Source organism: Ambystoma mexicanum, chromosome 9 (genome assembly GCF_040938575.1).
Source record: "Ambystoma mexicanum isolate Mex_15411 chromosome 9, UKY_AmexF1_1, whole genome shotgun sequence".
Taxonomy (NCBI): domain Eukaryota; kingdom Metazoa; phylum Chordata; class Amphibia; order Caudata; family Ambystomatidae; genus Ambystoma; species Ambystoma mexicanum.
In genome coordinates, this window is record NC_090931.1 from 664,196,667 (window position 1) to 664,223,249 (window position 26,583).

Genomic DNA, 26,583 nt, shown 5'->3' on the forward strand with positions numbered 1-26,583 from the left:
CATAAATTTGACCCTCATTGCATACCCAACAACCAAAAATCCTCTGGATGCTCCGGCAACAAACGATAAGCCTATTTGATGTCACACTTGGCCATAAAAGCACCACACCCTTTCTTCCTCACCAAACTCACCGCCTGATCCCCATTTGCATAGTGCCCACAAAAGTGATGGGTGGAAGGTTTTGAATGAATCTGTACCACTGGCAATGCTCCTGGCAACCTTCGACACCACCGTTTTTTAGCCCGTCTGCGCCATTGCAAAAGGGGTCCAGCCATATGCAAGATCAGTCAGGGACTGCCACCAATGGTAGCAGCCCAGCCTGAACTGATAGGCAAGGTCCCCTCTGCACGGAAACACAAGCAACCCCAGACATGTTTCGGCCTTGTTGGGCCTCCTCAGTGAGGTGCAGCTTGGTTCCCTATGGCGCAGCGAGCAAGGGACCCACGTCTGGGCATACCCTCTCTCACATAGTGAGACAAACTGTGACCACAAAAGTGATGGGTGGAAAGTTTTGAAAGAATCTGTACCACTGGCAATGCTCTGGGGAACCTTACACACCACTGTTATTTAGCCCGTCTGCGCCATTGCAAAAGGGGTCTGTTGGGCCTAGAGACCCAAGCTACTCCTCACTGATGACTCCCAACAAGGCTGAAACATGTCTGGGGATGCTTGTGATCTCGTGCAGAAGGGATGTGACCTAGCAGTTCGGGCTGGACTGCCCCTTTTGGGGTGGGGCCAAGTCTGATTTGCATATGGTCTTTCCCCTTCTGTAATGGCTTGGCAGGCAAAGAACGATGGTCTGGAGGGTTGGCCAGAGCAATGCCAGAGGTTAAGATTCATTCTAAACCTTCTAGCTATCACCTCTTTTGTTTTACTAATGTCCCCTATTTGCATAGGACACCCCGCAATCTTCTGGGGCAATGAAATCATTCACGGAGATGCCCTCTGGCCATGACAAATGGTGAAGCAACCTGAACCGGCTTCTATTTTAGGCACAACCCCTAAGGGGGGACACCACCAGATCAGTCGGCAAGTCCAAAAACAGCCCAACCACTATTCGTTCAGCCACCTCCTTCTGCAGCTTCACCCTCACCACCTTCGAATCCTCCGAGGCCGACCCCAAGTTTTCCACCCACCGCCACATCCTCTGGCCCTGGTACCCCAATTTAAAACCCTCACAGAAACCCACCTCCACAATCCTGGCCCCTTCCCGAGACATTCCTCCAGCATGTCCACCTTAACTAGAGTATAGGCCTTTCCCCAAAACCCCATGCCCCGCCCCAAAGGCCCCTGCCTCTCATCACAAATCATTGTGTGACGGGATGCCGTCCTATGCATCTGCTGCACTAATGTCTTAATTTGCACACCGGCCTAGAGCTACACTCTCTATTAAAGGCACAGCATGTTGCTGACGGCTGTCCCCTGCCTCCTCCCCCTGCCCCATTGAGGGCGGGGCGACCAGGAAACGGCTGGTACGGCACAGGTAAATGTCATGATGCCTACCCCCGGGCATCCGGATCAAGCCCATCAGCCCGGCATCCAGACATTTACAAATACCCCAGCAGCCCCAGCTAGGGACTGTCTGTGTTCGGTCTGGCGCCGTAGTCACCAGGCTCGTAATAAAAATCAGTCCTGGCGCCGTAGGCATTACTTACCTCATGCAGACCATGCTGCAAATAAATCCAAGCCAACGTGAGGCCTGGATGGGACTATTTTACTACAGGGACTATTTTTTTTTCTCGGGTGTGGTCCTGGGGAACTTCTTTCCTGGGAGTAATTTGGAGGCTATTTAAACCACGCCCGAACTGCAGCCCATGCTTCGTGTTATTCTGCATCCAGCAGCGTGACTCTCACCGTGCCTGCAGCCAGCATCCAGTCTTTTGCCACGCCCGCGTGCCTACAGCCAGCCTCCAGTCTTCTGCCACGCCCGCCTCGAATCCGGAGCTCCTAGAATAAAGAGGAAGAAAAGGACAAGGTTAGAAAACAAACTTATTTCAAATTCCTCACCTGATTCCGGACCCATTTCATCTCCCGACCTGGAAAGTACATCAGTCCTGTACGCGTCGCTTCGCCAGCTCCAGCATGGCGCCATACTCACCAGTTCTCACACAGCATCTTTCAATCTGGCACTGTCTCCATCATTTCTTTGCCGTACTCCGGCACCTAGGGGCACAGGAATAACAAGGTGAGCCAAGGGAATCAACAAATAACTCTTACCACCATAGACTTACCTGATTTACCACCGGCGGTATTATTCTCCATATCTTCATATGCCGCATCTGTAAAGAGGGAGAAAAACACGTTAACGCATGCAATAGTTACCAGACAGCGTTGGGTAACACAGACTCTTACCTGAACTCCAGCAGCAGCTACGAGACCTTCTTCTCACGAACTCAGTTGCAACTTAAGGAAGGAAGGGGACAAGAGTGAACATCGGGCACATTGAACTCTTTGAACTTGATACTTACCAATCCCACCTGGGACTTCAGAGTCAATGCTAACCGGAACTCTCCCAACGCCTTCAAACCAGTGAAGTAACTGGTATCTACGCGCCCCTGCAAGACACGCAGGATGGAGAGCTCATCTTTTACAAACATAAGGTGAGGTTACTAAGGGGATATCGGAGGTGATTAGTGGGGGAGAGCGAGAACAGTTGGGAGGCCATCACTAAAACCCAAAGGTGGCTAATCCCTGTCTCCACTTGCAGGAAAATACTTCTTCGGGTCCAGCAGCAAAGAATAGGCGGGCCAGTCCAGACAGTCATCTCTGCACTACGCATCACGTTGACGGAGACCGCAGCTGTCCGGGTCCGATCGACGCCCCTGTGGGGTCCAGCTGAGCGTATCCGTAAACTGCTCGCTGTATGAAGTGTTGGGGCTGGGTGCCATCCACTGCAACCATAAATCCATATCAATCTCCCTCCACACCGCCTGCTTGTCCTCACCCATCCTTTCCCTGAACTCTTCGTCATACCTCACCTTAGAAAAACCTTTGAAACTTGTTAATGCTTTCCTAATCACATCCATATATTTTAGCAAAGCTACACACCTCTCAGGGTACTTCTCACAGTAGACGCTGGCATATATTATAAATGCTTACGTCCAATTTTCATTCGTAACCGGTACGCGCGGTCTAGCCACCAGCTTCTGCTCCTCCTCCTACTCCCCCCCCATCCCCCTCCACTGTCACGATCTGTGCCCCTGACCCCCTCAGGTATAACAGCCCCCTGGCAGCAGTGGGGCTAAAGCCCTTCACACTGGCCCCAAGGGCCTTAAAACTCCATCAGAAACATACATGGAGTCAGTCCTGGCGCCTTTGGCACCAGGCTCATTATCGGGAATAAAGGAATACCAGTTTTGGACCTTAATCCAACATGGAGGTCTATTATACAGCTCATTTCTTTACAACCAAGCCATGCGGTCTAGTGTTTTGGGTGTGGCTGGCCCTGGAACTACTTTACCTGGGCTATTTAAACCACACCCAAACAGCAGAACACGCTTTGCGTTATTCTGCACTCCTGCAGCGTAACGCTCACAGTGTCCAGCTCCTGCTCATCTGCTTCTCCGGCAGCCCAATCCTGAAGCCCTAGATCCGGATTCCATTAATAACCTGGAAGAACAAGAAAAGCATTAGCGAGCAAGAACACTTGTGAAGTAACCGGTCTTGAATCCATCCTGCGCTTCGCTTACCTCGCCCATCTCTGGGTTTCACCACAACCTGCAAGGGAGAAGGAACAAGGTCAGCATTAACAAAGCACTTACCTGAGTAAGCAGCGCTTCGATTGCTCATCACTCCGGCACATCACCGCAACTTGTACAAAGAAGGGAAGAGAACACAGGTTAGCAATAAACACCAATAAACAGAGCAGCGCTCCGCGCATCAATAACTCACCGTGGTCTTCGCCATCGGCGCAGCAACTCCGAGATCGCAACCATCCCTGTGAAAACAAAAAGAGACTGTTAGGGAACAGCGTAGTGGAGCAAGACGCTGAGAGGACATAGAAGATGGAGGGAAAGCACGAGACAGAATAAAGACGGAAAAGGCATTATAACTCACCTGGAAGACAGCAAGCAGAGTCGGAGTCACAGCCGGTCTGGACCCGACATAATGGCACACGGACCAGTGAAGCAACTAGGTCCACGGAACGCCCGCACCAGCCACGCGCCCCTGCACAGAGACGCAGGACGGAGAGTTCAACGCACAAAAACCTAAGGTGAGCGATAACCCCAAGGGAGGGGATTTGGACCAGAGGGAGGTGGGAGTCCACCCATCACAGAACAAGTATCTTAACCCTCCATTCTCCTGTTATAGGTGCTACCCAACGTCTGGCACATAACCAAACAGAGAGGGGTCCGGGATAGCGCTTAGACCTCCATCCAGTATCGTGTGGCGCCCCAGTGGATACCAGGTGTGCGTAATGCCCACTTTAGTTCTCACCTCGCTATGTAAGAGCTTGAACACATCTACAAACTCTCTGGTCCAAATGTTCTCTTTTGTAGCCACCATCAAATGCACGCCAAAAGGCTTTGTAATACCAGCTTCTTAGGCTTCTCTGCGCTCTCCCCTGTACTTACAGTAGGCACCTCCACCACCCCCTGGACCACAGGATCTGGGACCTTGTCCGTCTGCACTTCCACCAAGGCTACACCTCTCCCATCTGCCTTCACCAAGGCCCCTGCTGTCACACCCCCATCTTCCTCCCGGCCACAGATAACTTGACCCTATTTGTGCCCCCCGCCGACCTCCCCCCCCCCCAACCTGACCCGCAGACCATTCCCTGCCCTGCTCACCTCTTGCTGCCCTATCGTCACCTAGCCGCGTCATCCTGGCCTCCACGCCGCTACTCCTCATTTCTTTCCCCAGCAGGCTCCTACTGCGTGGACAAAATACAGCAGGGTCTCCGACCCATTTCCCCTGCAGTCTCTCCCCCTACTCCTGTACCCCCAGCCCTATCCTCCCCCTCAAGTCTCTCACTGCGCCGTCCCCTTTCTCTTCCAACCCACTCCCCTTGGCTCCTCTCCACCCATGGCAACCAACCCTCCTCCCCACCTTCATCTTCCCCAGCTATGTACCATTCATGTTGCATACACTGGCTTGAGCCGGGCAGATCTTCCTCGGGCCAGCACGGGGCATCCACCCTGATGCTCCTATGTCGTATTCTTAGTGAAGTCGCACCAACCCCTACCTGCTGCTCTTCTCTTCTCGGGCGAGGGGTTCCCTCCACCGCCCTGCGTTACTTCGTACTAGAGGCTGTACCGCACCCTCTAGGCTGTCTGCTTCTTGTCGCTGGAGGGATCGCTCTTCTCTTCCGCTGCAACGGGGGCCATGCCCCACCCTCTGCATCCAAACCGTTGAATGGGGAGGCCGTACCATGCCTTCCCCTGTCACTGCCATCCTCCGGGGAGAGTCCTCCTTCTCCCCCATGCACTCTTCTGCAGGCAGTTCCTACCTTGCCCCCTCTACATGCCGCCCAGCCCCCTCCACATCCCCACTGTCTCGCTCCCTGCCCTCTTCCACCCCAACCCCCCTCACTCACACCCCCACCAGCAACCGCCATTCCAGGCCCATGCCTGAACCACCTCTCCTCTGCTCCTGCCGCCCCTCACTGCCCTCTTAGTTATATCCTCCCTGCTTCTGCACTGGCCTCTTTTCCCCAAGGCTCCCCCTCTCCCTGCCAACGAGCTACAAGCCACCACCATTGCGAGGGCCCCGTCAGAAGCCGCTCAGCACTGGGGTCTCTACAACCCCCTTGACCCTTGTCTCCTGTCATGTTCTGCACTGCCCCTTCCAGCTGGGCCTTCGACGCCCTGCTGTTAATGCTCAAGGCCGGCGTCCACTACCCCCAACATGAGCCCTTCCGAACCCTTACAGACGGTGGCCCTAGGAAAAATTCCAAACTGGAAGGACCAGAACCCTTTCTGATGGCATCACCGTGAGACTGCAACCCTGTTGTGCTCCCAGCAAAATAGGCATATATATGTCAACTTAGCGCCCTGCAATGTAGATCCCCCTACTAATGTTTATCTCCCACCGTTTGTCTACATCCGTTTTTTTTTTCAAAGAACCCCCACCTCTCTAAACCAACTAAAACTTCTGACCCCAGCACTGCTGCAGCAGGTCGAGAGGGCCGCGTCCCGCACTGCTCCCTGGTGGTGTGTGATCCACACTACAGACTGCTGTGTCCAACGGAGCAGCAGGCAGGTCTGCCGCCTCACATGAGGATCCGGGAGAACACGGCCACAGCCCTGTAGCCCAACCCACACCTCCTGGACATGGCCCTGACACGGGCCTGCACCAAGGGGTGGGTGTCCCGCCCGCTCCCCTTCACCAGGAAACTTTTCTAAAACCAAGCGGCCGGGGCCCAGAGCACCCAGCAGACCGACCACCTACCCAAACAAATTACACATCCTTTAGTTGGTTTATAGTGAAAAGGTCGAACAAAAAGTCTCTAAAAAAGTCGCATTTTTTTCAATGTTTTTTTTTCGAAATGGGGGGGTTCCCCTCAACCCCCCTTTTTATTTTTTTTATTTTACCCTTTTTTTTACTTACCTGACCCCAAAAATACATATAAATAAATAAATAATAAATTCGACCTTTTTTTCGAGGTTTTTGTTTCGAGATTTTTTTTTCGACCTTTTGACTGACCACCCCTTTTTTTTGGTTATATCTATATTTATTTATATGTATAATCCCGCCCCAAACAGACACCACAAAACTGGTCATGAGCAGCCCACCAGGCCCGACCCGGCAGGGAAGGAACAGGAGCAGCGACAGGACGCTCATCACGCCACCAACCGTCGATTGCTCCCGAAACTTCCCATCCCCTTATAAATCCCCAGGAAGAGGGGCACACTATGCCAGCTCACTGGCCTGTGCAGCGCCCAATACCACCCTTGGGTGAAACGGTTGCGCATACTCCCCGGCCCCAGTCCCCACATTCCCCATCTGGATTTGAAGTTTTAGCATGAGAAGAGTTGAGTAGAAGCTACATAAATCTAGTTATTTCTCAAAGATCTATGGTAGCACAGTTTCCAGGACTCTACCTTCATGCGCAGGGTCTTATGCTGTCAGTCTGGCCATTTGGTTTGATTTGGGATCGGGAGTTGTAAGAGGACTTTGCATACTAAAAAAGAAACGCGACAAGGGGAAAAATATTTGGTGAAGAGTTTAGGCACGTACAGCCAGACCGGGCTGTATGACCGCACATTGCCTTACATGCACCGTCAGGTGACCTTTGTGCCATGGTGGATGACTTTATGGTATTTAGTGAGAACAGGGAAATGCTGTGGGAAGAACACGTGAACTACAAAGAAAAGATATGTAACCGGCTTAACCTGTTGCATGGCCTGGCTAAACCACAGATGGCAAAAACAATAGCAGAGGGTCCGGGAGGAAGTCTGCGTCTTGTACACAGAATTGCACTAAATCTGTTCTGGCAGACGTGGACTGCGGTCCAGAGGTCAATCTCGAAGAAAATAAGTATTTTAACGTTAGTGAATCCGGGACTGAAACTGGGATTTGTGACCAAGAGCTAATGGTAACTCTTGGCATTCTCTGGGCTTTTTTTGATGACCAAGACCTAAATGAGAGCTAGCATCCACTGTACTTTTTAAAGTGAAATATGTTCGATCTCGGCTGTGACTGCATATAATCTATTGAGCAATATAATTAATTGACCAGCCTAGTTTATAGAGTTTGAAAGGTAGAAACAGAATCCCATCACCATTTACTATTTGGTTAGAATCAGAAAGGTAGCAGGCATTTGTGTGTTTGTTTTTTAGAATCTTTGTTTTCATTTTTTTTTGTATGTAACAACAACTTGTGATGTCTGCCACATGGTTTCCATGAGAAGCTTCCCCAAGGGCTGCTTCTGCCTATAATACGAGATCATGTTTTTTTTTATAGTTGTCTTCTTGGTAAAGTTGTACAGAGTGAGCTCTGATGTATTGTATTAATGGATTGAGGGTAAACGAGGAATACACTATTTAATGCAATAATACAACCATTAATATAGCAAAATTACATAATTCATATAAAATAATTTCACAATTCATTTACAGCCACTCAGATGTAGATCTACTCCACCATAGTGAATCCCCAAATTTTGATTTTATCAGATGGATCGTAACCCACATAAGCCCCCTTCCCCCAACATGTGCACTTCCCAGTATTAAACCGCTTTCTATTTTCATCATGAAGATGCTCATTTTCTTTAGTTCTTTAATCCCAGGCCAGAAAGTGCAGCAGTGGCTGGTGCTTTAAGAATGAGGAACAGAACCCAGGAGGGGAAACCTTTGACACCAGCGTGGAAAAGGAGCAGTCCTTATCTTATTACAGGGCACTAATGCGATATGGGCAAAGCTAACACGTGTGTGTTCTTAGAGGGCAAATATTGGCATGCAACCACCTAGGACATGATTTCTTGCACTGGCAACAGCACGTTATGGGTAAAGTGAGTTATTATAATGTTTTATATGGAAGATACTTCCGTTAATAGGGGCAGCAAGCATAGAAATGATTTCTTACATTTTCAGAGTACTTGCATATGTTGTGGGTAAAAACATCATAACAGTGCATTGAAAAATGTTTGTGTACTGTTGTCATCCACCGTTTAGTGGATAATTTTAATGTTTTGATTCTGTAAAATCCGATTTTTTAAAGTTGGGTGAAAAGCCATACACTTTACAAAGTATGGTTTAAAATGCACCATTTTAACCCATGAGGTCACCAGATTACTCTGGCTGGACCCACACAAACCCCCCTTGGTGGTTTGGGGCTCTCTCGTTACACTGGTTTGCTAGCGCATGTTAGTGGAAAATATTCTCCCTGCTCAATGGAATAAATGCTCAAACCACCACTGCTTAAAGCCCACTATTCAGTTAGAACTGAGTAGACGTACAGCCCTTAAAACCTAGGTTGAATGTATACAGTTTTGCCATGAATGACTAATTGTGTTATCTGCTCAGTTATATTCCTGTTAGATTCCTTTCCTTTCAGTCAGTGGTTACTTTCAAGTGTCAAACTAGGTAATATCCCATAACATTTCTTCTGCACTGCTTGATAGAATTCAAATAACAAATCCTTTTTTTTTCTTAATGCAGATGCAATAAATCCTGCATGACTGTCGGATCACACCTTTGTTTTAGAACAGGCTACAAGTAAGCCCACTTTTTAAATATTGATGTTTCATTCAAAGGTATGTAATTTAAGTTAGTCTGTGTTTTTGGCATACTCCCCAATATTGAAACATGCTACAAGATAGAACAGATGAACATTTTCTGCATGTGATCTCCCACAGTCCCTAAAGATTGGGTTGTGAGGATGGAACCTAAGGGTTCTGTGATGCTAACAGAGGCCCGACCCTCTCCTCGGCACCGTTTCAGGTGTCCCCTTTCGTCAGCCGAGGTAATTTTCCTAACCTACTTGCCATGACCTCATCGGGGAGCAGGGACGCCCGCTCCATACGGGCTTGGCAGGTGCCACAGAGCAGGATGAGGCGGGAGCAGTGGGGCACATCGGATGGAAGACACTGGGTGATACGCAGTGCAGCGATGTGAAGCCACCGGAGTCGAGAGAGTCACGTTGCGGGATCAGAGAGGGGCGGGGGGAGGCCAGAGATACATGAGGACATGGCAGCAAGGAGAATGGTGGCAGCAATCTGCAAGGACGGGAGGGTGGCCATGATGGGTGGGGCGGGGTTACTCAATTTAAAGGACAGGCGACCCTGCCTACAATGAAGAAGAGATTGGTTGATTATGTTAGTGACGTCTATAAAAGGACTCGGAAATGAGGTAACATCGTTCCTTTCTTTGTGTGTTGACAGGAAGAGCATAACCCCAAATAAAAAGCTGGACACTGGTGGGCCTATTAGGAGAAGAAGAGTGGAGCGACTGTCTTATTCGAAAGGAGAGAAGAAGGGGTTATGAAAAGGTCTGTAAGGGTGAAGAAACCCTAACAAGGAATAACCTACCTCTTGCCTACTGATGATAAAACGTGTTATCCCACATCGTTGAGTCTGCATGGACTGTCATCTCCACATGGGTAAACAGTCGAGGTTTGTGGGTAGAGGATGCTTCCCGTGGCAGTTGGCCATAGAACTGCATCAGTAGTAAAATAGGTAATTAGACTTGGATGCTCGGTTCTTAAAGAGTTGTACCTTGTACATGTACTTGTGTTTGTTTCCCACCCCATTCTTGACACCATTTATCATCAAGCTCTCTTTCAAACTGCAGTTAACTCCCTTAGACGCTCTTAGGCCTTTAACCAAGAAATCTAACTTGATACAGGACACTTAGCCCTTTAAGTGAAACCAGAACCTACTTATTTCCTTTCTACTTTGGTTTATTTTCTCTAGCGCTTTATTTTGACTGCATAATGGCACTGCAAATATTCCAGACAGGAGGGACAACCAAGAGGTTGAGCATCTCGGCCGTAATAGGAATACTACAACTTTAAATTGTGATCAAATAATAATCTAGATTTGTGTTTTTCCTAACAATAAGTAAATCCAAATTTGAGAGGGATAAGGAGAAAATTCTATAGGTGCGTAGCTTGAACAGACAAACTTTCCTGCCGATCCGGAAAAGGTAAAAAAGGCACCAAATGCAGTCCTGCCTGTTGAATGCTGAAGTGCACATCTGGGAGCGTAATAGTGGAATTTGGGAGGCAAATGGAAAGGTTGGTATGAATGCACAAGAAACAAAGCTTTAAACTTGTTACGGTTGGAGACTGTGAGCTGATAAAGGACACGATCAAAGTGTTCAAGACTCATCGGAACAATAAACATTGGCTCAGTCTTGGGCGTTGCTCCGCCGGCTGCATACTCTTTATGGACCCTGGCTTTTTGGCCCCCCAACTGATGTACTCTCCTTACTTCGGTAGACTTTGTAAAAATAAATTGGGAGAAGATTGCAGCTTCTCTGTCCCCTGATTTGCAGGTGAAATCCAGGTGCATTGCTGGTTTTTATAAACTAAACTTTTTTGATACTTTTTTGCCACTCCCACTGAGGGGGCCGGTAGTGGCCTGTACGGTTTTTGGCAGTCTTGATTATTGTAACACAACTCTACTGGCCCAGCCCAAATACCACATTAAGAGACTCCAAATTCTCCAAAATTCTGTAGCTCCTTTAGTTGGCCTGCCTCGATATGCATATATTTCTCCTATCTTATCTCAGCTTCACTGGCTCCCGTTGGAAAACCAAATTAAATTTAAGCCCTCTGTTTGATCCACCGAGCCCTGCATAAATAAGGGGCTCTTTACTTCAGAAGGTTATTCCCTATTCTCCAGCCAGAACCCTTCGATCAGTAAATACAGGCCCTCTTGTTGTACCTAGGTTAAAAAAGAAATTGGTGGGTGTTAGGGAGAATTCTCCAAAATGGCTAATTTCCCTTACCTACTGAGTCCCTCAGCAGCTTTGCTGGATTTCTAGGGTTTATTTGTTTCACCTTGTAAGAGTATGGGCCTTTTTTCCCACTCTTGCATGTGTTTTGTTGTGTGTATTTTTACCAATTGTGTGATCTTGGGCTCTGGAGCCTCACCTACTCCATGGGCATCATGTTCTTGTGCGTTCCACAGCACCTTCAGTGCAGTGACACAGGGATGTCTTTTAGACTTCCCACTGACTCCATTTGTCTGGGACTGACTACTGTCTCCCAGTAACATGTAAAGTTGCCATTAACTTTAGGTTGCTGTTGGTACTCTTGTTCAGAAGGGAATGTCATAGCATTTCGATGCTGGACTGCCCATGTGGGTGGGACAAAGACTGATAAGTAAATGAATATTTCCCATCTGTTAAAGGTACAGTGAGCAAAAAGCAGATGGCTGCGAACTCTAAGTGGTTAAAAACCACTGAACAGGTTATCATGCCGTGTTCTTTCGAGAGAGGGGCGCCTGCTACCTTTTTTGTATTTTTGGAAGGAACTTGGGGTTGGTCACCCTAAGTTAGCTGGGGGCAACCAGACGTGGACTCCCTGCTCACTGTGCTCAGAGAGGCACAGCTTCACCTCACTGATGAGGCCCAACAAGGCTGAAACACGCGAATGGGGTTGCTGTTGGTACTCTTGTTCAGAAGGGAATTGTCATAGCATTTTGGTGCTGGACTTCCCATGTGGGCGGGACAAAGACTGATATGCAAATGAATATTTCCCATCTGTGAAAGGTACAATGAGCAAAAAGCAGATGGCTGCGAACTCTCAAAGTGGTTAAAAACCACTGAACAGGTTATCATGCCGTTTTCTTTTGAAAGCGGGGCGCCTGCTACCTTTTTTGCATTAACTTTATGTAGTCTCTTTAATCACAGACCCAGTACACCCCATCTTACATGGAGTATTGGAAAGGGTTAATTCTTATCCCTTTTTGTCTGTTTCTCTTGGAGCACTGTTTTGCTCCCTTTTCATCAAGACTTGGCTGGTGGCATTGGTAACTACCCAATTTTTCATACCGTGGTTATCTTAAATAACCATGGTATTGTTATAGGCTATTTTATTAGCCTCGAACATAAACCCGATTGACCAAATATATTTTATTTCGGCTCCAGCTGGGTTTCTTCACCATTTCTTTTTGTAAAAGTCTTTCTCGTGTTTTACTCTGCGTGCCAAACCATGTTTGGTTCCTTTGTTCGCCGTCTTTTTGCGGGCTTCTGCACAGAAGCCCTCCTTAAGGCACCTGAAAGTCTGGGTAGGCAGGATGTGAGGGAGGGGTTTTAGGACACCTGCCATGGGTTCCCTTGGTAACCCAAGTCGCACTCCTGTTTGATTGGCTGGGTGACTATCTTTGCCAGGACTGCCACCCTGCTGTGACAGCCAGGCTGTGTGAATGGGGGAAAACTGCATAAAAAGCAGGTCTCAGGGACTGGAAAGGCAGAGTCGCCACTGGAACGAAAGAACCGACAAGGAGCTGACAGAAGAGGACCCCCTACAACGACTGAACCGCCCGGTGAAGCCCTGCTGCAGGTCCGAATCTTCAGAATCCGACGACAAGAGAGGATCCTCCAGGAATCTTCTTCCCTTGAGCTGGTGGGACCAACCAGTTTGCCCAAACTTCAAGCCAGGACCCCTCCTCTGGTCGAATATGCTGTACAGAGCTACAGTGGGCCGGATAGCCAGGAAGGTCGGACCGTGCTTGGGTTTTAAGGAGCGCACCTTTTATTTGTTGCTTTGCTCTGCTGCTGGTTTCTTCCCTGGGTAGTACAGGACCCACCAGTCTTCCTACTTCTTGTCAGCCCGACAGTCGTTTCAGCAACCGTGAGCCTGCAGAAACTACCAGGAACGCCAGCCTCAGCTACAGCTCCCTCTCCGTTTTAAGATATTGTGCAAATCCGGTTGTCCGTTTCGTTCAGCCGCTGTGTAAGTGTGTGAAATCTTTCTCCAATCCGAGGGCTTGTCCTTCTCTTCTCTTTGAACTAACTTTTCTGCTGACCAACTCCGCCCGGAACTCGTGGCACGAACTTTACTGCAAACTACCCTGAACCGTGTGATCTTGAGCAAAATACTTTTGACCTATTGACTTTGGCCCTAAGCCTTTTTTTACCTGATTCTATCACTGTAGTTCCTCTTGCTCAATTGCCCTGAGTATTTACCTGTTGGTGTGGTTCAATTTCTATTAACTTTGTCTTTCCCTCCCCTTTTAAATTTCTGGAGTGCCATTTTGCTCCCTCTTAATTTTGTGAGCTTAACTTGTCTGGAAACTATTGGGAGTGGTGTGGTGTATTAAGAGTGTGATTTTTAAACTGCTTTACTTTAGTGAAATGTTATTTTGTATTTTATTTATTTATATAGCGCACCAGGCTCATGGGCAACCGGGTGCATCACTTGGTTACAGGCATAATAATAGCAGGTAGAGACATTATATATACAGACAAAATACATAAACATATGACAAAAATATACAGATATATACAGATATATACAAGTGATGCAGTGAGCATACAGGTGTGGGATAGGGAAGTTTAAGGCATTGGGCAGTAGATACTGACTCTAAGGTAGGGTCAAAGGTAGGTCGTGGGTGGACAGCCAGGCTTTGGCTTTGCGTTTGAAGAGTGTGAATGACGGTTCAGCTCTAAGGGGGTTAGGTAGCGAGTTCCATAGCTTGGCTGCTAAGACTGGGAAGCTACGCCCACCGGATTTTTGTAGATTGAAACATGGGATATCAAGGCAGTAAGCTTGGGCACTTCTCAGTGGTCTGGAAGTGGTGTGTCGAGAAAATCTGCAGGCTAGGTAGCTGGGGGCTTGGTTGGCAAGGCTTTTGTGTGTAAGCACCAATGCTTTAAGAGAAACTCTTTGGGAAACTGAAAGCCAATGGAGGTTCCGTCTGGAGTCTGAAATGTGCATGTTCCTGGGGAGGTTGAGGGCAGCTCTGATTGCATTATTTTGGATGATTTGTAATTTTTTTAGATTGCATTGGTTGGTACCCAGATAAAGTGCGTTACAGTAGTAAATTTTGGAGAGGACCAAAGTCCTGGCAAGTGTAGTGCAGTTGGCTGGTGAAAGGAAGGGGCGGCATGCTGTGATGAGCTTACAAGTGTAAGCTGCCGCAGAGGATACTGCATTGGTTTGTCTGGATAGAGAAAGTGTAGAGTCAATGTAGATGCCAAGTGTTTTGGTTTCTTTAGCAACATTGATGGTGTTGCCATCAATAATGAATGATTTAAATGCTGGATCAAGTTTACTAAGTCTTTGGTGTGAGCCAAGGATGAGAAGCTCGGTCTTTTCGTCGTTTAGGCACAGTTCATGCTGAGCCATCCAAGCCTGGATGACTTGGTAAATGGCATTGATGGCTAAGGAGTCCAATCTTATGGTCTCCTGTGATGGGGATGAGTATTTGAGTATCATCAGCGTAGTTAGTATACGTGACGCCCAATAGATCCAAGATGTCAAAGAGAGGTTTTGTAAAAACAGTAGGGGAAACCCATGATCCTTGGGGGGACTCCACAGGTGACAGGAGAGGGTGCAGCGGTTGCAGTGGGAGAGAAGACCCTCATGGATCTATTGTCAAGGAATGAGGTGATCCAGGCAGTGGCTGAGTCCGAGAAGTGGGCAGCAGTTTTCAGGTGACGGCATAGGATTTGGTGGTTTACTAAATCAAAAGCTGCAAAGAGATCTAGAAGGAGTAATAGGGCAAGTTTGCCCTTGTCCTTTAGGTCCTCAATCTGGGTTTTGAGGGCCATAAGGGCAATTTCAGTGCCATGGGGTGGTTGGATCCAGATTGCCTTAGTCCTAAGAGATTATTAGTTTCCAAGTACTCTTGTATCTGGAGGTATTCTGCACGGTCAAGAATTTTGAGAAGAAAAGGGACCGTGGTGATCGGCCGGTAGTTAGTGGGTATGTTGGCATCCAAGGTGGTTTTTTTTAGGAGTGGAATGACCCAAGCATCCTTGAGGTTGTTGGGGACGATCCCAGAGCTGAATGACGCGTTTATAAGGGTAGTGATGAAGGGGGCTAAGTTATGTGAGGCCTCCTTAATGATAGTGGCAGGGCAGAGGTCCCCCTGACAGTTGGAGGGTTTGAGGGTGTTGATGATGTGTTCAACTTCCAAGACGGAGAGAGGTGAAAAGCAAAAAGGTTGCAAAGATTAATTGTTAGTTTTGGGGTACTCCTTGGTAATGTTGTATGAGCGATTAGTCTGCAGGCTGTTTTTTTTCTCATTAATTTTAGTTTGGAGGGTAGCAATCTTGCTCAGGAGGGCTTTTTGAATGTTGGCACACCAGATACTGTCTTTGGGACATGTATCTGGTGGGGTGGCTGGAGATTCTAGTTCCTTAAGGATTTTGAAAAGCTCCTTAGTGTTGGATTGGGCTAGTTCAATACGTTTATTATAGGACTACTTTTTGGCAGAGAGTATGGCTTCTTTGTAATTTAGAGACACTAAAGCGACACTTGCTTTGTTAGCTACCGTGGGGTGACTCTTCCTTTGTGATTCGAGAATCCTTTTTTCCTTACGAAGGGCTCTCAACTGAGGGGTGAACCAAGAGTTGAGGTGGGCCCGAGGTTTGGCCCACCTCAACTGAAGAGCAAATAAATGTATTCTTTTACTTCAAAACCTTGAGTCCGTGTTTGTTTGAATCATAGCAATTGCTGTCCTTTGTGTAACTATTTGATACTGCTCACTTGCTCTTGAGATAAGTCTGGCTTCTCAGCCATCGCTACCACTTTTACTGTATAGTACAGGCCTGTACCAAAGGTGAATTTTTACTGTCACTTGTAGTCTTAATTGTGTGTGGTGTTCCCAAAGGGTACTGCATATAATTCTGCCTAACAGTCAGCGGCACTTCTTTCTCTATCATAGCATCAGCTCTTTGGAATACTCTTCGAACAGCATTGTGGTGTATAGAGTACCATGTCCAATTCCGGAAATCATTGCAGACCTTTTTTTGATCTTTTGTAAATTTCCCCCACTTCCTCCTTTGTCCCTGCGCATTGTAGCGCTTTTCAGCGCCAGGATACCTCCGGGTGACAGTGCACTATACAAGTGTTATTAACATAACATTACATAACATAACAATAGCAGTTTTGTTTTGAATTGCTTACTATCGCCCAATGTATTAATGTTGCACCCAAGTAAAACAGGCATTACGTTAGTTGAGACCACTTAAAGCAAAGTTAGTCGGGCAAGAGTGACACGTTCCATTATATTCCAATAAACTGATAAATTGTGAATTCTCATAAATGTCTGCTTGGTCACTATTCTAACGTTTGGGGGTGTTACTTGTATACATACAACATTGGAGGCTGATACATTGGAATATGTATGCTTCTACCTTAGCCTATGGTAGGCTAAGGTAGAAGCATACATATTTCATGAAAGGGGTAAGACAAAAAGGATCCCTGAAGCACTCTACAAGACAAAGTAATCCAACCCGAACGGAAAGGGGTCATAGACACCATCTGGGCATGGTTGTTCAGAAAAAATGTGAACAAATCTAAGGCCAGGTCAGAAATACCCGTGGATGACAGTCGGGAGAGGAATAGTTGGTAATTCACAGCATCAAAATCTGCCTTCAGATCTAATAAGATCAAGGATGCTACTCTTCCTTCATCAGTAACCTTTCAGAGCTCATCCACAGCATCTACCAAAATAGATTTTGCCCATACCATGCCAGAACCCACCCATCGTTTGATACATAAATGAATCTGCCTCACCTACTTGGGAACATGGTGCAATCTCCCACAATGTTTTCAGTTGTCATGCCTGCTGCTCATTCTCCATAGGTCCACTAGTTAGGACATCCTTGAAGGTTTCAGTTTCATGTAGCTTCATGGATAAGATCACATCTTGAGTCTCCTGTGGTTCACATGTTTTTCATAATGATCAGAGAGCTGACCTGAAGGAATTGGATTCACTCGAACAAACTTACTTTACTTGGCTGAAAGCCATCAAAGTACAAAGTTCTGGATCCAGGGACTGACGAGAGGAAGAGCAGCAGCGCACTTGTGTCGCTCCAAAGTCATGCTCAAGCGGCACTGTTTGGCTGAGCGGAGGTGGAGGTGAGGTTCTCCATTCACGAGAGGTGATAATTCCTGCGCTAATAAAAAAACAAGGCGCTCATCGTGTTAAGTTATTCAACTGCTCTCCTGCTCTTCAAACCTTCTAAATATTTGATCAGGCCCTCCCTGCCATCCGTTGACCGCAAAGGATCCAATTCAATCCTGATTACAGTCTTAATGATATGTGGCTTCGAGGAGGGCTCAGGAGTGGAGGGAAGACGACTTAGTTAGCCCCTTAAGCTAATAAGGCTTTCCCCTTGCCCTCTCTGTGTTTTTAACCTTTATTGGATTTGCAATGTGCAAAAGGAAAGCAATCTCCCAGAAACCAGTTCAACCTGCACCGAAAAGACCTCTGGTTGGGCCATCAGTACAATCATTATCAGTGGCCAGTGACCTCATAGTAAAGATTGAATCTCTTGTCGCCATTTGTACGCCATCTCTTCATACAGGTGATAATTTGGTCAAACCTTCTGGTTTTACCTCAAAAATGAACACTAACCCTATAAGCAGCGACAGGTGGAGTTCAAACAATGAGTGGATTTCATTACCAATTTGAGGTCACCCATCCACCAAACTTAGAAGGAGGCAGAGTTTACAGATATCCGGCAAACCTACATGAGCCTGCTGTACCAGTGTTGCAATCTTCTATAATAACAGACAGCCTTTCCACTCCTGTAAATCTTCCAACCCTAAATCTGCCAACCCTAACAAAAGATGTAATCTCTTTAATAGCAGAAGACATTACTCTGACCAATAGAGATCTACCCCTCAACACCAGCAAACATAATAAGGATACTGCTGATTACCAAAGTATTCAAGCACCTCTGCAGTTACTAGTCAGTCGGGCACTCTCCCCTTGTGGACCACCAATCCAGCGCAGGATCTGCCACTAGGTTGAAAAAAAAACCTGAACCATGTCCCCCTCCGCCCAGCCCTCCAGCGTCACAAAGAACTGGCATAGGAATCCCTCTGCAACGCGTTGGGTGCATATAGTGTGGCCAAGGTCACCCTCATCCCCTCCCCCTTTTATCCCAAGGAACTCGCCCCTCAAAGCCCCTCCTAATCTGCACCCCCGTCATCTGAAATGCTTTCCCAAGTAGGATGCGTACTCACTCCTTCTTGCGGTCCCTATGAGATTCCCAATATGCCTTGCCTATGTCTTTCCCCTTTATTGCTGATTCCACCCTTTGCTTGCAGTGAGTCTCTTGCAAAAACAGGATTGCCAGATGCTGTTTGTGGAAGGTATTGCTAACCGGTGATCTTTTATTCTCTGAATTAAGCCCCTTCACATTGGGCATTGCCACCTTCAGCTCAGCCATCGCCCTTTCCCATTTTTCGCCATTTGCCACTCCATATCCCTAGGGGACATCCTGCCTTCTTCACCTGTGTTAACAGCTGCATTGGCCCCCCCCCACACCCCCAACACCTCCTGGAGTCCCATACCACCCTCTCTGCTCACTTTCCCCCTCTAAGACGTTGACCTTCTGTCTCTCCCAACCTGGCCACACCTGTTGAACCACCAGGAGCACGGCCCCTGCCCTGGCTGCATTGCTAGCTCCTCCTTCCCATCATCTTCTTTCCCTGATGCCACCCCTACTCTCGTCCTGTTTTAATTCACCTGGTGAGCCTCCCTCACACACCAGACCTCCCCAACCCCCCCCTTGTGATGTCAATAAACCCCATACCCCCCACAACAGAAGCACAATACGCACAACATTAGAACTGATGCACCCTCCATTCTCCTCCCTTTACTGTTACTGGGGGAGGAGAAAGGCTGCGTGGGCTCGGGCCAGAGCCCTTCCAAAAAAGAAAAAGAAAAGCATGTAAAACAACTTCACCTCCTGGATCCTCTCATGTGTCTTCCTTCTGGGATTTGGGGGCGTTAAGCTTCTGTGACTTCCTGACCCCTTGAATTTTGCTCCTCCCTGTGACTGACCTTGCGCCCTTCAGTTCCCGGCGGGAAACTACTCCGCTCCTCCCCTCTTCTTGGGGGCCTTCACCCTGCAGTCCCACCAGGTCCTCCATAGCATGCTTGATGTCTTTCTCTGTGACTAGCTGTTGTCTCTTCCCCTCCCATTCGAACACCAGCGCAAACGGGTAGCCCCATCTGTACTTCACCCCCTTCTCCTGGAGCCATTTAGTGAGGTGTCCACATTTCTCGAGTTGCAGCAAAGTGTGTGCTGACAGGTCCTGAAAAATGGCCACCCTAGAGTCTCCATATTGGATGTCGCCCAGTCAGCGAGACTTGTCACTGTAGTAATGCAACCGTGCCAGGACCGATTGTGGGCCTCTGCTCACCCTCCCCCCGGCACAGTGCATTCGGTCCAGGGTCACTCGCTCTCCCTCCTTAGAGCCCAAGACCATACCAATTGTGTTGGATCTTCTGTTCCAGGTTACTAGTGGACTCCCCTTCCGCCTCTCTCAGCCCAAAGAACCGCAGGTTGTTTCGCCTCTCCCGGTTCTCGATGTTGTCCACTTTGAGCCTCAATTCCTCCTCCTTTCTTTCGATCTCCTTAAAGCGTGCCTCAGTCTGTGCTTCCAGAATCCCCATCGAAGCCTAGTTAGCCCCCACCCCTTCCACTCTCTCCTCCACAGTTACCACTTTCACCGAGCGGTCCGCCCCCCTTGCTCCTTTATCTGTCCTCATTCCTCTTATCTCTTCCAGGATGACCTGTATGTCGCCTTTAATCGTACCACTCTCTGCCGAGCAAGAGTGGGGTCCTCCTTCTCCCTTAGCCTTCGCCATTTCCTCGCCGTCCTTGTACTGATATTGCGCCAGGGTCCCCCTTCAGCTCATCCACCTGGGAACCCCCTCCACAATGTGGCGCACCTGCCCTCAACCATGCACGAATGAGTCTCCCTCCAATCTCACTGCTTCTGGGGAATACCAGGCCAGGAAGATCCCTTCCAACCTGTCCCGATATTATTGGTCAATCACCTCGTGGCTCAGGCACCTGATGCCCTTTGTGCAGCACTCCTCTGTCTCTGCGCTGGGGGGCGGGGGGCCTCACGCACTGTGGCCCTGCCCTTTGTACATGCATCAGTCTACCTGGCCGGGATTCTCTGCTGGTCACCTTCACTGTGGGTCACTCGGCACCAACCACCCTACCCAGGGAGTACGGGGGCAGCACCCTTCACACAGGATATGCACCTGTCCTGAAGATGTTGCCACTAGTTACCCAGTTCCTAATTGCGGGCACACTCCATCCGATGGTCATCCGCTCCTTCAACCCCTACACGCCACCAGCATACCCCCCTTGTGTCCATGTCCAATGAAGTCGCACAGCCGGTGTTGCTGTACCCCCAAATCACACCTCCCTGAGTTCTGGGCCGATAGTGTAGCACCCGCACCGTACCTTGGGCTACCTCCTCATGCCTTCACCAGCTGAGATCTTGTGCCGGTTCCACCCTGGGGTGAGTAGCTTTGCAGGCCACCCCTGCCCCTGCACCCACTGATCTTGGGGGGGCGCGGCACTGGGCTTCCTCAGCTGCTGTTCCGTGCCCCCGGGTGGGAGCGTGTGCTGTTGGCGCTGTTTATGAGTCCCTCGCCCACAGGTAGGGGCTAGTCTTTCCCGGTGCCCCAAGTGCCTTCAGGGCGATCCCCGACTAGGCATGCCCTCCTTGTGGTGCCGCCGCCTCTTCTTGACCCCCCCGTCGTGAACACCTCCCAGGGCTCGCCCAGCTCCAGAGTGGGTCCTTCATGTCCTCCCGCCATTCGCCGTGGCCTCAGGATATCACCTCACAGGCTGGCTCTCAGGTGTGCACCCTTTTTTCTGGTGCAAGCCGGCTGTCCCACGATGAAGCGCCTCCGTGTCCTGCCACACCGTCCCCAGGACGCGTTGCCGCAGCTGCGGGACTACGGCCCCTGCCCTCTCCCTCCAGGCCTCACTCAGCATGGCCCAGACTGCAGGTGCCTCTGCACGCTTGACCGGGGGGAACCCACCACCGGATCTTCTCGCCACTGCAGCAGAGGCGCTTCGCCCATTCAAGGACCAGTTTTCAGGGGTCCCGAACCCCACAACTCCACCAGACATCTCAAAACCTCCAGGGCAGGGGACGGAGCTCGGCAATCAGGCCACCATTTTGCCTGCACCCCCTGGTGGTCTCCTTCAGCTATTTTTAGCAATTGAACAGCTTTCCTGCCTGACCAAATAAATGTATTGAGAGTTGAGTTAACATCAGTAAAAACTATACTGGGAAGGATACTGGATGCATTGAAAAGGTGTACAGAATAACAGGAAATTTCACATGCTCCAGATGTGCTCACTGTTGAATTCTTCAGAGCCTTTAATGTGCAACAGGTTCTGAAATGAGTGGGTTTGTTCTGTGGTTTTAAGCCCAAGCCACTGTATTATCTTTGCCAAAGCCATGGTTGCCCTTATTGGAAAACCAGATAGACCTCACACTGGTGAAGAACTGTACAATCTAATCTATTTTCTGAATGGTGAGTGAAAGCTTCATTTTTTAAATGTTAAGTCTTTTGGATATGTTACTACGAATAGAGGTAAGGCATGCAGAGTGACAGCGTTTTAAATGATACAGCTGGTCTTTAAGGCAATGCATGCTTGTAAGGTGTAGTTGGAGGAGTGTGGGCATAACGTCTCCCATAATGTGAGGAAGGATACTGCGTGGAGGACACTTATCGTTGGTGCCTAGGTAAAGGTGGGTAGGCCAGTGAGTGAAGCTTTTTGCAAAGTTATTAGCCATGATATGGCTTTCTCCTATTTACAATTCCAGCCAAACCCTATCAAGTGGTCTTCATTAAAGGAAGGAGGACGTGGGCAAACATAGGACCATTAACGAGCATCACTGAGCAATCTGGTGTCCCGCATCGGAGCATCCTTGTTGATGCCGAGAGAGGCTTTTAAGTGGCAATGCCTTAGTGAATATTATTTTACAACAAAGTGTTCTAGCCCAATTTCAGTTCGAGGCGCGGTATCCATCAGGGGTGACTACTTTCACAACTGTTATTTATTCAGGCTTTAAAACCGCTATTCGAAGAATTCAATACTAACATAAGGTTCAGTGGCATCAAAGTAGGTAGGCATGAAAGTCAGAATAGCCACTTATCCAGATGACCTGCATCTCTTTGTCACCTGAACAGAGAAGTCTTTTTAAGATGTTCAGAGAGTAATGAACTGCTATACATTGTAATTCGATGGCATAGGCCCATAGTTGGAATTATTCGTTCATAAAATTCATATGGGGTATAGTTGCAAACCAGCTTGATGAGAATGGATTGCATTAAAGCTTTTTGGGTGTTTGGCCCATACTGAAACTCTCATGGTGGGGAAGGATAGCGTTTAATAAAAGTAAGATGGGCGGGGCAGTAATTGTTTCCCCAGATTCTTCTTTTTGGTCCCCCCTCATGGCCAACATACGGGGGGCTTCCCTCTATTATTTGCATGCTCTCTGACTTTGTTTGATTTCACAACCATTTTGAGTGCACTATATTCTTTGCTTTGGGAAGCAATTTTTCTTCTCAAAACACAATGGAATAATTTTACAAAAAACTAAGAAAATATATATTTCCTCCATAGTGGATTCAAAGAAATGTATATATTTGTGGAAAATTGTCGTGCAAGCTAATCTTTGCTAAAACACGGTTTTGTCTGATGGCCCTTTGCTTTTTCACAGTAACTAGACGTCTGGAAGAGCTTTATTAATGTGGTCAGAAAAATCTCATCTGCCAACTACAACTAGATTTAAAAATTGTAGGCTTGGCAGTGACTAATTGGTAATTTACTGTGTAAGAAAGGTGCATGAAGAGGGGCGTTGCAATTAAGTGTTCACTAAATATGCATAGATGATAGCCACAATAGCACTTGCACATCAAAATAAGAATTTTGTGCTGCATGGTCACTGGCCTTTAATTCTTTTTTTGGACTTGTCTGCTTTTAGATACTCTACAGACATGGGCTTGAATCCTCTCCTTCTGAGGATCAGTGGGGAGCTGACCACAAGCAATCTGTGGTCCCTCAAGTTCCTGTGCACTGGGCATGTTTTGCTAAAGGATCTTGAGCGTGTTAATGAAGCAAAAGACCTCTTTCGTTGCCTCTGTGAGAAGGACGTGATAAGCAAGGAGGACCTCTCGTTCTTAAAGGAGCTGCTGTTTAGAATAAAACGAAGGGACCTTTTGAGGAATGCATTGGATACCACCAGTGAGGAGATGGAGAAAGAGCTTCAGAATAATGCTAGGATATCACTGTACCGGTAAGTTAAACAGTAATGAAATGTAGTGGAAATTGGCCTACTATTGCCCTCCTGCCATTTGTCTTGGCCTCGCTGTGCATGGATGTGTACAAGGAAATTAGGGCTGGGATCATTAGTGGGATAGTGAGAGAGGTAACTGCAAAACCTTTGTTGTTGATGGGTGCAGGTCGAAAGTCCCCAGGTCCTGAGCGCTGATATGCTTCCTATGGATTGGCCGGAAACATTTGAGAGTATGTCATCTAAAGGGGAGAGTTCAACATCTGCTAGACCACAGTTTTAAGGGTCTGGTTAGCCACTGATACAGGGGAGGTGTGATGGGGCTAAAAGGGAGAGTTTAGACATACCTTAATTAGTGATGGTGTGCTAATGGCTAAACCTGTGGTGGCTATATGTGGGAGAATTGTGTGTGTGTGTGTGTGTGTGTGTAGTGCAAGGTGGTAGGAAATCTTAGAGGGGAGTAGGTTGACCAAGGGAGGGAAGAGGGGAGAAGGTCTAACAACTGGCCTCCCTTCAGTTCTACCACTGGCCACTTGCTGAGGCTATATATTTTGTGAAATTGGAAATAAAAATCCAAGATATATAATAATACTATATTTGTCAAGGGCATGTTTTCAAGTACATAATAGTTCTGTAAAAGGTTTGAACATATCTTGTGAAATTGGTAAAATCCAGGATATATACATATTGTTGTGTTGTGTGTTTTTCTCTGTCCACATATTACTCAATAAACTATTACTGTTGTGAGATTGTGGTTTATTCCGTGTAGATTGAGGGATTACGCCTCACATTGCTGCTCTGGGGAGTGCTATCCAAAAGTGTACAACGGTACACAGTCTTTATATATATATATATATTAAAAACAAAGTATTGTGATTTTGTTTCAATTAAACCTTACACAACACATCCAAGTTATATTAAGGATTTTGAGCCTGAGCATCGTGTGTCTGACATGTGTTGTATACAAGAGTGTGTGTATTTGTTGAAGAGTTGAGCACTCCTAACGGAAACGTTGTATATGAGTTTACAACAGTGGCTGGAATAGTCCCTCTCTAGTGTCCTTTACATAACGGCAGTGCAGAAGTTGAAATCCAGTTGCTGAAAGGGGATTGCAGTGTGTGCATTAACCACACTGAAAAAAGGGCACAATGTATACATAGATATTCACAGTAGATTAGAGCAGGGGGGGAGCTCCCCGTAGAGGCGGGATCATGAGTTGGTTGTGGGGTATTGTTCCTTTCGAAAGAGAGGAGGTAGTGTGAAAGGTGACTCTTTAAAGGTACAGAGAGTGGTGACATTTCTTTATTCCTGGGAAGAAAGTTCCAGTGAAGCGAGGCAAGGAGGGAAAAAGAGCCCATTGGAAGGCAGCCCACGGGAGCCAAGGAACAGTATGATTCCGAGCATTGGAGCAGTGAGTGATAGTCAGCAAGGTAAGGATGTACTTGGCCATAGGTAGGTTTAGAGATTAAGACATTTTAAAAGTATCTCTGATGCATGGCGTGCCATCCAGCATGGAGTCAGTGAGCAAAGATATGAGAGGAACGGAGGAGGGTGTATAGATTGCAAGTGGAAAAGTTTAGAATTGTATTGAGGGGGGAGAAGGAGTAAAGAAGCAGACAAAGGCATAGGCTGAAGTAGTAGTCGAGACGGCTAATTGTGTGGATTGAAATGGGTTTTAGTTGAATGATAGTCTAGAAAGTGGCAGATTTATCTGATGTTAAGGAGGATGAGCCTGCATGCATTATGGTTGGAGGTATGAATTATAGACTTTTACATTATTGTCATAGAGGTCCTCAAGGTTGCAGGTCAGGGGGATAGTGATGAGAGATCTCCCTTTGAAATTACTATTCAGTTTCAGATGCCTGAGAGACATGTGGCAGGAGAGGTCAGGGGTCAAAGTAGGAAAGGAGAAGAAAAGTGGGTTATCTGCAAATAGGAAGTAGCAGGAACCGAAGTGAGAGCAGTTGTCGATTGTAGATAGTGAAGAGTATAGATCCCAGCACAGAAATGTTGGAGACTTTTCCTGAGAGGTGGTTGGAGTCTGCAGTATTTGTCAAGTCCAATCATCAATTATTCGCAAAGGTTGTCTACATGCAGGAGGAGCCGCCCATCTGCAAGAGCAAAAATCTTTTAGCCTATCACACCATGCATTATCCCACACTGGTGGAAGGCTAAGGTCACCCCAAACCCCTATGTGGTTACTGGATGCACATTACCAGAGATGGGCCTTAAAGGGCCTGCCACTAGCAATGCATTCATTTTCTCTTCTACTCCTATTGCAGGCTAGGTTTCTAAGTTTAACAGTGCAATGCAGGAAGGGGTCTCTTTAGTTTTAAAATGTACTCAAAATGTGTGTGGTTTTTATGACACTTGTTCGTATACTATTAACATGCATATGAGAAAAAACAGCGACTCTGGTTCTCAATACACGCTTTAAAGCGATTTTTCTGGTAAATGGCATTCCGTGCAGCTTTTTTGGTAGGTGTCTTCCCAGATGTTAGTCACAAGAATCTGTTAACATTTTATTTTAACTTTACCCGTTAGAAAATGTGAGAGCACCTTGCAAACATCGAAAGGTAGAAGGTGAAAAAGGAGTTACAAAGTTTTCAAAACCGGATAGGAAGCTTAGAACAGGCCACGGATACTAGGAGTAGTATTCTGGCTGGAAAGTTTGTGAAAAGAGAGAAGGCAGAAGGTAATGATGGAAGTTGCTGCACGGATGTGAGCTTTGTTTGTTTGTTTATTTTATTCATATAGCGCGACTGACCCAAAGGTATCTGGGCGCTGGTGGATAAGATCAGGTTACAGGATAACTGTACAGGTTACAGGATAATGGTTACAGGATACAGTTCTTTAGACAAGTATAGAGAACACTTAATACAGAAATTGGAG

The 26,583-nt window shown here is 47.4% G+C and overlaps 1 protein-coding gene across 5 annotated transcripts in view; it reads left to right on the forward strand.

The window, feature by feature from the left end:
* LOC138488473 (caspase-8-like) overlaps window positions 1–26,583 on the forward strand; it is a 596,184-nt gene that overhangs the window by 115,508 nt on the left and 454,093 nt on the right. For 3 of the 5 annotated variants that reach the window (XM_069615461.1, XM_069615457.1, XM_069615458.1), the window contains 3 exons: window positions 9,102–9,158; window positions 9,824–9,930; window positions 23,383–23,694. In XM_069615461.1, the coding sequence (XP_069471562.1) occupies window positions 9,923–9,930; window positions 23,383–23,694 (320 nt within the window). In that variant the 5' untranslated portion in view covers window positions 9,102–9,158; window positions 9,824–9,922. The remainder of the gene's footprint in view (window positions 1–9,101; window positions 9,159–9,823; window positions 9,931–23,382; window positions 23,695–26,583) is intronic. The other 2 variants (XM_069615459.1, XM_069615460.1) reach the window with 1 other exon arrangement.